Raw genomic sequence first — 10,896 nt, 5'->3', positions numbered from 1 at the left:
ACCAGAGACACCACCTCCCTCCCGAGGCTCCCTAAGACTTATGACACAGCTGGGGCAGCACCGGCCCTCGGGCAGTACCTAGAGCTGCCGCATAGACACGTGCACACACGCACACGCAGGCACACAATTCTCAACCACAGACACCCTCTGATCACTCATTTGGACCAAACCCCAGAAGCTCAGGGATCTCGGAAGGTCAGCCTCCACCCCCTAGGATCGTTTGAGGCCAGTTCTCCTGTACCTTGGTGTCCTCGGGGGCCTGGGGGGCCTGGGGGAGAAAGCAGACAGTTGTGAGACATGTCCCAACCAGATGCTGCGACTTCAAGGGGCCCGAGGAGGGGGCGGGACAGGGCTCTGGGCCCAGAGCAGACTCAGGGCTTGGGGCTCCCCACACCTCTGCTCCAACAGGACAAGGCAGAGGTGGACATGCTTTGCAGAGCTTCTGACCAACCCCCGGCCCCTGCTCCAAGCTGCTGAGCTCCTAATGGGGTGTGGCAGGAGAATGAAGACCTGCCCCAGCTCGTCCAGCCTTGTCCAAATTCCTCTGGCCACCAGCAGGCCAACCAGGGGCACACTGACTCCCGGGCCCCCTAAGACACTGCTCTTACCTTGGTCTCCCTTGGGGCCTGGGGGGCCAGGTGGGCCTGGAGGGCCAGAGAAGAAAGTCTCTGTTGAGGGAAGAAACAGTTTTGAGTGTGGACGCAATGATGTTTGCGAGGGAGCAGCATCTAGAACAGCACCAGTCGTTCTGTAGATGATCAACATTTGTCAAATGGATGGATGGATGGTTGGTCAGGAAGTTGGATAGAAAAATACTTAAAAGTAAAGAAGGAATGAAAAGCCTGGTGCATGGACGGATGCATTTTCTGCGAGGGATAAGCTCTGGGCTCAAGTTGGCCCTAAACTTATTTCCGTATGCTTCTATGTTCTATGGTCAGCATTTATCTCATGTCAGGAGCATGTGTCCTGCCTGCTGTATCAGAACTGGACTCCCTGATGATAGGAATTAGGTCTCTCTAGTCAGCCAGAAGCTCCCCACAACAGAATCGGCTGTCTCCCCCAGGCTGGGCTACCAGGGGCTCTCAGGGTGGCTGGGCTGGCATCAGCACCCTCCTTCCCTGCAGCAGGTAGCACGGCGTTTATGCAAACACATCCATGGTGGCAAGTCAGAAGGAGGGAGCGTGGAGAGTAGGTCAGGAAGACTGCACGCCCGTGACCGCCGCGTGTGTTGGGGTTGGGGCTGGGGCCGAGGTGGAGAACAGGAGTGATTTGACCCCCCAGCATTACCTGAGCTGGTCAGGAGAGATCCTGGTGGGCCTGGTGGGCCTGGCAAGCCTTCCCCTAGAAAAGAGAACCGCCCAAGACTTATCAATTCCAAGAGGTGGCCAGGAACCCTCTGCCCAGGAGGAGCAGCAGAGAAGCTCTTCCTAAGAACCAGCCAGGAAGCAGCCCAGGCTCTGGTCCCACTGTCTCCCACCTACCCCGCTCTCACCCGCTGGGCCTGGGGGTCCTGGGGGGCCTGGCATGGACAGTCTTGTAGAAAAGGGTAAGGAAGAAGCAATGCTGAACCCAGGATCTTGCTTCCTCACTAAGTGCCTTGAGCCCTGCCCTGCCCCCAAGATTTCCCACCTTCCAAAGACCCCTGAGTGCTCACCTGGTGGCCCGGGAGGTCCAGGTGGGCCTGGGGGGCCTCGTAAATCAATACCCTCTGTGGAAATAAGAAACCAGAAATGAGTAAAAGCTGTCATGAGACTGCTCTCTCTGCCAGCGTTACCCCTCACCAGGATCATCAGCAACTCTACTCACACCCCACACCAAGTCATGGGTCATGGCCTGGGACCCTCCAAGACACCCTTGGCTAGAGGTGCCTTTTGCTCTGAGCAGGGTGGGGCTGAGTGGCGCTCCCTGGTGGCTGTTGCCGGTGTGGCAGTGACGAGCAGGAGCATGGCTTCGGTGTCAGGAAGCCTGAGTTCAAGTCCTGCCTGCTGGCTTGTGACTTGGGGCAAGATCTTGAGGTCTTTCAGCCTCAGTTCCCTCTGCTGTAAACCAGAGGCCCGAGACCGGTATCACCAGGGCGTTGCACAGGCTCTGTGGGACACCAAGGCAGAGTGGCAGGCACATGGCGACTGCCGGACCGGGGCCGGCGTTGTCTTTGTTAAGGTGTCCAGTTGTTAAGGTGTCCGGGAGGGCGGCCCGCAGCATCTCTGCCTGGGCTCTTTAAAGGATGGGGAACAGGAGGACCCAGGAGTCAGCCCTGCCAGGCCGAGTCTGGGGCTGAGAACCCAGGGACCCCTGTGGCAGCTTTGGGTGGGGAGGTCCAGGACTCCTCTCATCACACCCGCAGGGCTGGGTGCAGACACCCCATGTGGCCCTGGTCCTCCTGGAATCCGAAGAAGCTCTCTGACAGCTGCGCCAGCCCCTGTGACTCATCTCCATGGCTGATAAAGCCCCTCTGTTCTCTTCTCTCAGCTAGCACTGCGTCTCAGAGGAGCTGGCCATCCTTACGCTGGGGCTCACGATGACTCCCGGGTGCAGCTGCCGCAGGCCCCCATGCTCGGCCACCTCCCCACTCCCACCCCCGCGCCACCTGTCCCAGAGAAAACGGTGGTACTCACGGGTGGACAGGACCTCAGAGAAGGAGCTGCTGCTGCCCATGAATGATTCGCCAGCCAGGCCCGGCTCCCCTCGCGGGCCTGGGGGGAGGACAAAGAGTTGGGGGTCACCGCTCTCAACAATCTGTCAGTGTGGGGCTGAGCTGAGGATGGGCGGGAATGAGCCAAGTGTGGGTGGGGCCAGAGTGTTGGCTGGGAACCAGAAACACCCCAGGAAGAAATGGAGGATCTGGAGCCAGATGGTATTTTGGATACAGTCTGGATATTTGGCTAAGTTGCTGGACAGTGACCTGATTCTCAGGATCTGGTCACAAGAAGCCTGAGGCCTGTGAAAACTGCTAAGCTAGATCCTGATCCAGGAGCCTCAATCTCCCTTTCTAGGGGAACCCCTACCTCCTCAGAAACATGGAAGGGGGTGGGAAGAGGTGTCTCCTCTGGCTGCTGAGGCCTTGCAAGGGCCTTGTGATGAGCTGGGGGGCCCCCTCGCCTCCCTTCCCGGGATGCACCTCTCTCATTTCATTTTAAAGATGGGCATATTTCCACCCTGGGAAGGAAGCTCTCCCCACAGCCTATGGTCATGCATTCTTTGAGAGCGACACATACCTTGCTGTCCTGGAAGACCAGCTGGACCAACAGGGCCTGGAAATGGGGTTGGGGAAGAATAGGTTTTACCACACCTTGAGGGTCAGAGTTCTAGAAGAACTGAAGAAAAGGCAGGTGCCTAGGTACATAAGTGGCTTTCTCACAAGGCATGGAACAGTGGCCCAAAGTGATCAGCTTGCTTATTTGAAAGCAATAAGCAATTTGAGACCAGCCCTGTGGTCTGTTCTGGTGAGAAATTCTCTGCCAGGCCCTGGGGCCCTGGGATGGGCAGGACTCTGACACTGTTCTCTGATGATTCGAGATTTCTAAACACCCACAGTGTGCCCTCTGTCACTGGAATTTATCAGGAGAGAAGGCACTGGTCTTCTTGCACTGGTCATGTTAAATAATGTATTTCACTTACACACAAACATTTTAAATAATTGAAAAAGACATAAAAAAATAACATGCATTTTAGATAAATAGAAAAAATATCACCCATAATTCTTTAACTTGCAGGCATTTTGTTTTATTTCCTTCCAACAGTTTTTTCTTATAAAAATGTAGTTGCAACCACCGAGCACACATTATTGAGCATGCTGTGCTAAGTCACTCAGTCGTGTCTGATGCTTTGTGACCCCATGGACTACAGCCTGCAAGGCTCCTCTGTCCATAGGGATTCTCCAGGCAAGCATACTGGAGTGGGTTGCCATTTCCTTCTCCAAGGGATCTTCCCAACCCAGGGATAGAATCCAGGTCTCCCACATTGCAGGCGGATTCTTTATCGACTGAGTCACCAGGGAAGCCCATTATCGAGTATTCTCCTCTTTAAACATCTTTCCTTTAAGTCTTCCTATTTTTGTAGCCATCTCATTGTTGTTGGACAATTTAGGGATGTTTGCTTCAAATAGACTCCTAGCATTTTTGTTGCCCCTGATGCATGTTATCAAGTTGTTTTCCAAGAGGAAACAATTTGAGGACAGACTCTTGAGAGGAACCTGGGCCAAACCCTGACTCAGCTACTTCTTGGCTGCATGGCCCTAAGCACATTGTTTACCTGCTGGGGCCTGAAGTGGTGCTGTGGGGCCTGTGGAAGCAAAGCACACTCAGGGCTTGGGATACTTGCTGGGGAGTAATCAGGGCTCACCAGGCTGCCAGGGAGGGGCTTTCTCAGCCTCTTCCTATTCTTTCCCGGGTTCCAACCCAGGTTTCAGATTTGACTGAACGCTACTGTAGTCAAACATCAGCAAGCCTGATGCTGACCTGAGGCAAAGCAAGAGAACAGACTGACCTGGGGCTCCTGGAGGTCCCGGAGGTCCCATGGCTCCAGGAGGTCCCGGGGGACCTGGGACAGTGATAGTCGACGATCCCTCTGTAAACAGAAGGCACATTCAATGCTGAGCCCCACTCTCCTCATTCAGAGGCACAGGGACCAGGCCGGGCTGTGGGCCAGGTTGGGCCAGTACAACCTCTAAAATTCCCCCACCCTCCTCCCTCTGACTGGCAGAGCCCAGCACTGCATTCTGCCCAAAGCACTGAGCCTGTAGATGTGGAGGGTGTGGAGACAGAGCCAGGACAGATGCCCAGTACCCTCTGCAGGGCCTGCCTACCTGAAGTCATGATCTTGCCTGGAGCTCCTGGTTCACCTGGGAGCGGAGGAAGAGAAGAGTGGTTCAATAAATCATTTTCAAGGCTTCTGATTGCATTTGAGACCCACTCCTAACCCTCAGGCTAAAGGCATTTGAATGAACTGGAGGGGAACAGGCAGGATGCATTAAGCACCAGTCTGTGCCCAGGAGACCCTGGAGGCCAGAGAGTCAATCTTCTTGGCTCACAATAGCTTTTGGACAAAGCTGGGTCTCTGCAAAGGGGCTTCACTGGTGGGTGTTGGAGAGTGTGCCTTTTTGATGAGGCCAGAATATGCCAATTTAGGAGTCATTCCCACTCCCATAGTCTATCTTCTCTCACCAGGGGCATCGAAGGCTCTTACTGGGAATTTCTTTAGGTGGAAAGAGTACCGAGAGGTCAAAGAACAGAGGTAGTAAGCCTGCAGGGTCAAGTCTAGTTCCCATGCTCCTCAGGTGCCAATTCCCCGGGACAGGATAGGGGCCGTGCAAAGTTAAGGTGGTGGTGGTGGGGGGTGGTGGTCTGTGGTCTGAGGAATCCCGAGTTATGTAAAGGTTAACAGACGTCTTCTCTGCCCTGTGTTTCAGAGGATTGAAAGGGCAAATGTGCATGGGAGACTTCCAAGACGGGGATGGCAGATTCACACTTTCTCAAGGCCATCTCAGTGAGGGATCTCTGTGGACTGGAGACCCACAGATTCTAGAGAACCAAGAGAGTGAAGTAGAGGACGGAAAAGTCCTTGACTGGAACTTTCTTGTCATTTCCCAAGGCCTGTGGGTATTCAGTCATCCACACACTGAGGGGTGATGCTGATTTCCCCCTTTGGGGGAGCAGAAGGGTGGTCTCTACTTGTGTCCTGCCAGCCCCTGGGGGTCAAATCTAAGAAAAGTACTTGAGTTATTTTTGTTGGAACACAATCCAGTATCAGGTACAATGTCCGCCTCTTGTGCACACTGGACAGAAAGCCATAGCCCCTGGAGAAAGGCGGGGGGCTCTCCTGGAGAATCCCAGGCCTCTCCCTGAGCAGATCTGTGGACCTGGAGATGTGTTTGGCCAGGATGTGCTGAAAGAACTCCTTGGCCCCAACCAGTTGTTGGAAATAGTTTCTGGAAAGTAGGTCCCCACAAGGTGACGGTGACAGAGGGCAGCTCTATGGAATGTCAGGGTTCAGGATGGTAGGCTCACAGGGACAGAAGGAGAGGACCGTCCCTGAGCAATGCCTGTCCTGGACTGGCCCAGGGTTGGGGGCGGATGCTAGCGTTGCCCTACGCGGAAGGGTCCAGTCCTGAGGATGCTCCCCACAGAACTCCGACTTTGCCCTCTCAGTAGCTTCTGAGACCCTCCTGAATGAAAGCCCCCTCTCAGAAAGGGGGTGGCAGTGTCCCAGTTACACTGAGGTCTATGTGGATTATAAAACCTGTCCCAGGGAAGAGTCACACTATGGGGGGACCAGCCTAAGTGAGGGGATGGAGCACTCTCGGGGTGTTTTAGAGGTGGGATGGAAAGGCCTTCAGGGGTGGGGGCAGCATCCTTCCAGATCCTCCTTCATCAAAGGCTGGGGGAAACCCAGACACCAAAGTGAGGTTCTAGATCGTGGGGAACAGAGTGGGGCTTGAAGATTCAGGGCTTAGTTGATCAGAAGAATCCTTGGCTCCTCAACCTCACAGCCTTCCTCTGAAGCCACTAGATGCCACTGTTGATCCAGGCTCTTGCCAGAGAGGGGCCTCCTGCAAAAATGACTAGTGACTGTCTAGTTTGTTTGCAAAGCCACTTACCTTTAACTCCTGGTCGGCCGGGGGTACCAGGAATTCCTGATGTGATTGAAAACAAGTGAGTCAGGATGATGAAGGGCAGCAATCTCAGACACCCTGTGGTGGCACCTAGCACTGGGTCACCTAGCAAGGCCGCAATCACGCACTGAAACCTGCAGGCCCAGCTGACTGACTTCCACCTGGGCCCAGAGGCCCCTCAGGCAGCCTCTTGCTCTGAGCCCTTCTCCATCTCTAGGAAATGGGACAACAGCTGGGCTGGAGAGAGGCGGAGGTGCATGGACCCTGCTGTGGGGGATCCCCTGAAGCCTCGGGGAGTAGGGACTGGGCTATATATCTGATATATCAGATATATTCCTATATATTCCTATATCTGATAACACTGCCTCTTGCTTTCATCCACTGAATTCCACCAGGAAGCATTAGAAACAAGTCCCTGTGTGCTGAACTGTTGGGGGAGATGTTGTTTGATTTTATTTTGTATCTTTGCCTAATTTCCTTTAAGAGTTGGGGCTGGTGTGGTGACAGTTTCTCAGATCCAGGTGGGTGCACACTATTCAGCTATTGGACAGACTGGACACTGGCGCTGTCCCAGAGAGGCTGGGCCCTTCTGCGTGACAAGACACCCACTCCCTGCTGAGCCATGGAGGCTGTGGTCTCTGTGGGACTAACAGGACTTCTGAGCCTCCTCACAGGGTGGGGGGAGTGTGTGTGTCGGGTGGGGGGGGTTGGGGGGTGGTCCCTGCACCATAGGGGGCCAGGCTCAGGCAGACAGAATTTGCTTGTGATCTAACCTCATCTCTCCAGAATGCCTTTCTAGATTGTTCTGTGAGTATTTTTCCTGCCTAAGGTGTTTCTTCAGACTCAGTAAAATGACCTGAACCCATTCTTGCTGGAGGGTGAGGGGAGGAGTGGAAACACTCTGGTGACTGGAGAAGCTTCTGCAGAATGCCAGGGGTGGGAGTGACCCAGTAACTCACCCTGAGGTCCTTGGGGTCCAGTGAGACCTATGCAAAACAAGACAGGAAAGGAGAGTTGAAGGGCTGAGGAGCCCCCGCCTCAGCCCAGGAGCGGTGCAGGGAGATGAACCCTGTGTGTGGGGCAGCCGGACTCCAGGGTCCTCGTCACCCTCTGGGTGATGTGCAGTTCTCTGACCCACTGCTCCACTGGGGGGTGGTCCTTAGCCTTTTTGGGGTCTCAGACCCTTTGGTGTCTGAGAGGTACAAACCCAGAAAGTTCACACACTCATTGACTCTCATGCTGCCCCCTAGGCTATCTCCTTGGCACTCCCCATCTGTGTACCCGCCAGAGGAGCCAGGGGGCCCCCTGCTCCTCACAGGCCTCGGAGGATTGCCGTCTGCCCTCATGGCTTTCCTGTTTTGATTTCTTCCTCCTGCAGCTCTGGGGATCTTGCGCCTGTTGGGCCTTTGGTGGTGACCCTAACAGCGGCTTATTTTCCCAGACTGGCAGCCACTGGTGACTGTCCCAGCTATGGCCTGAGGAGGTCTGGAGGGCTCAGAGGAACCAGGAACTGAGTGGGTGATAAACTGCCACTTTTAAGAGACTCCTTGATGCTTTCTAGAACTCCTTGCTTTTGGTGGTGTTTTTTTTTTTTTCCTGAGTTGCCAGACTTGGTGACTGGGCTGTCAGGACCCACAGCCATTATGCCTGGCTCCAGCCAGCATTTTCCTGATGAGCTTCTGGAGGAAAATGGACTCAGAAAGGTATACACGCATACACACACAGCACGGCCAGCTCCCCCTTCCCGCTCTTTACCTGGCTTCCCTGGGTCCCCAGAAGGTCCTGGTAAGCCCCGGGTTCCCGGCATTCCTGGAAGACCTTGTTCCCCTAGAGAGAGCAGTGCCACATGGAGAGTTTTCCCTCTAGGCAAGCTGGCTGGCCCGCACCTGGGAGCTGGGCGCTCTTGGGGTTCTACTGAATAACTTGCCAGCAGATGGAAGGGAGGAAGTGGGTGAGACCCGGGCCTTGCACACCTCCCTGTGATATACACCCCCTGGCATTGTGATTGGGGTGCTGGGAGCTGCCTGCTGGGATGTGGATGGGACTCAGAAGGGTAGGCGGGGGAGGGGGGAGAGTGAGGAGAGCAGCTCTGTGACCAACCTCTTGGGCCTTGATGTCCGTCAGGGCCAGCGGGTCCTGGGAAAGCAGATCAAAGCTTTTCAGTGACTCTGGGAGCCTCCCTGGGACTCCTCCTTCAACCACCCTACGGCCTCGCAAGCTGTCTCCTAGGTGGGGGAGGGGGAGCCCATGCAGCCCCTCCTGCAGCCATGAGACACGGAAGAAGCCCTGTCCTTGTCACACTGCTGGGCACAGCTTTCCCCTGTCCTCTGTTCCTAATGCCTCTTTTCCTACTGAGAACTCTTCCATGGCCCACACTGCATGTCCCCGACAAGATGCTCAATGTGTGTTGGCCTGGAGGTCAGAGTCCTCTAAGATCTTGTCTTCTCTGCTGTAGGCATCATTCTAACCTCTGTTCAAAGTCATGTCCATCTGGGGCCAGCTCTTGCTTTTTGCCACCTCTCCGTCTTTCCTCACTCATATGGCTGCCTCTGGGGTTAAAATCTTCTTTACTTTTTCAAACCATCTGAAGAGCCCCTTCCTCCCTTCTTCTGGTTGGAAGAAACCTCTCTCTCTGCTGTTTCCTCAGAGCACCCTGTACCTCTCATGACCCTCATCACCTCACACGAGCTTTATCTCCCCTCGAGGGAGGTAAAGCATCTTATTGCCCAGCACAGCATCCTGAACTCCATCAGCACTTCCTAATAGTTTGTTAAATGAATGAGATCATCAAGGCACCACATCCCCATCAGTGGGGCTTAAACCCTTCTGGGACATGTTGCCAAATGCCTGGCCACCTGGGGGGTCTTTGGCTAGCTTCCTTGTCCTGGCTGACAGGCCCCTCAGGAAGGGTCAGCCAAAGGACTGAACTCTGCGATCTGGCTGTGAGACCAGCCCTGGAGTATCAGGGCTGTGCCTAGAATTCTGCGGGTTCTGAAGAACCTCAGCTCTTGCCATCCTCCCCAGGGGCCTGAGTACCTTGGAGGCAGGAACTGGCGGGTGGAGGGGTGCGGAGGAGGGTGGCAGGGGAGGGGGGTGGACCATGTCTTGCCAAGGCCCCCACCCTCAGAGCAGTAAGACGCTGTCGGAGACAGTGGCAGCTCTGTGAGCCCCAAGAGGATGCCCAGATCCAGGAATAGCCTGTAAGTGGAGTCTCTGCCAGGCGTGGACAGATTAGAGAATGGGAGACACAGCTCTACACGGATCTCAGCTCTAGGGCATGATGATGATGGCAGCGGCGCAGACCCATGGTGCCTGCTGCTTTGAGACACTCACCCATTGCTCCTTTAGCCCCGGGCTCACCCACAGCACCAGGTAAACCTTTCAAGCCAGGCTCGCCTGCAAAGGAAGTGGACTAGGTGATGGAGGAACTTGACCATAATAGAGCATGCCACCCTGCCAGATACCCTGAAGCCTGCCACCTCTCTGACCAGAGGAACTTGGCATGCCAACCGGAGGCTGGGGACACAGCATCTGCTTTCATTCTAAAGTCAGGCCTCCCACCCCTGGCAGCAGGCATGGACTGGCCCAGAGGCCACGCCTGGTCTGGAGGGGCCTGTGTATGAGTCTCATTTCCTTGGCAACAAAAAGCTACCTCCTGTGGCCAAAGCACTAGTACTATTTCCTTTCAATCGTGCAAGCTGGCAGGAGGTGAGAGGAGAAAGGGATATGAGTAGTGTAAAGGCAACTAAATTCTTCAAAAGAATCAGAGACAATCATAAACTATCTTTCCTGTCCCAAACATATATTGCTGATGCTGGCTTATACTCCAGTCTAGATTGCAAGTCCTCTGAAGGTTTTTAGACAGAGATTCTATCTGATGCTTCTGTATTTTTTTTCCCCCGCTTGCAGTATCCAATGGATTTATAAAAAGTCTTTAAAGTAACAGTAGATTCCTGTGTGGGACTGACCTGTGAGGCCTCGGGGTCCTTTCTCACCCTGGTCACCTGAAATAAACATGGGGTGGGGGGCAGGGGTAGAGAAAGCAAGCATCAGTCAGGAGCAAGGAAAAGAATCTCACTCAGCAAGGGGTTGCAGAACAGTTCCCATAGTATCTGGAAGCTGCTGTCAGCTGAATGTTGGCGAGAACTCAGCATTAACAAAGACCCAGAAAGCAAGCTAGATAGATTTCTCCTGGGTCAGGGCCCACCCGCAAACTGACCCAGGCCTTTCTGTCTCACCAGTGGGTGCTGGGGGTAACAAGGAGTCCAGTCTAGTGGGGAGAGGCC

The 10,896-nt window shown here is 54.6% G+C and overlaps 1 protein-coding gene across 1 annotated transcript in view; it reads right to left on the bottom strand.

Annotated features, from left to right (window-relative positions):
* Positions 1 to 10,896, bottom strand: part of COL17A1 (collagen, type XVII, alpha 1) — a 47,732-nt gene that overhangs the window by 7,450 nt on the left and 29,386 nt on the right. The window contains exons 28-41 of the mRNA XM_010859403.1: positions 10,579 to 10,614; positions 9,944 to 10,006; positions 8,711 to 8,746; positions 8,366 to 8,437; positions 7,570 to 7,596; positions 6,596 to 6,631; positions 4,805 to 4,840; positions 4,486 to 4,566; positions 3,216 to 3,251; positions 2,616 to 2,693; positions 1,655 to 1,708; positions 1,288 to 1,341; positions 609 to 668; positions 242 to 268 (exon numbers count right to left, since the gene is read on the bottom strand). Coding sequence (XP_010857705.1) covers positions 242 to 268; positions 609 to 668; positions 1,288 to 1,341; positions 1,655 to 1,708; positions 2,616 to 2,693; positions 3,216 to 3,251; positions 4,486 to 4,566; positions 4,805 to 4,840; positions 6,596 to 6,631; positions 7,570 to 7,596; positions 8,366 to 8,437; positions 8,711 to 8,746; positions 9,944 to 10,006; positions 10,579 to 10,614 — 696 coding nt within the window. The remainder of the gene's footprint in view (positions 1 to 241; positions 269 to 608; positions 669 to 1,287; positions 1,342 to 1,654; positions 1,709 to 2,615; positions 2,694 to 3,215; positions 3,252 to 4,485; positions 4,567 to 4,804; positions 4,841 to 6,595; positions 6,632 to 7,569; positions 7,597 to 8,365; positions 8,438 to 8,710; positions 8,747 to 9,943; positions 10,007 to 10,578; positions 10,615 to 10,896) is intronic.

This window comes from Bison bison, unplaced genomic scaffold, assembly GCF_000754665.1.
Source record: "Bison bison bison isolate TAMUID 2011002044 unplaced genomic scaffold, Bison_UMD1.0 scf7180017864456, whole genome shotgun sequence".
NCBI classification, from domain to species: domain Eukaryota; kingdom Metazoa; phylum Chordata; class Mammalia; order Artiodactyla; family Bovidae; genus Bison; species Bison bison.
Note: the sequence above shows the minus strand (reverse complement) of the source record. Positions and strands in the feature narration are given on the sequence as shown.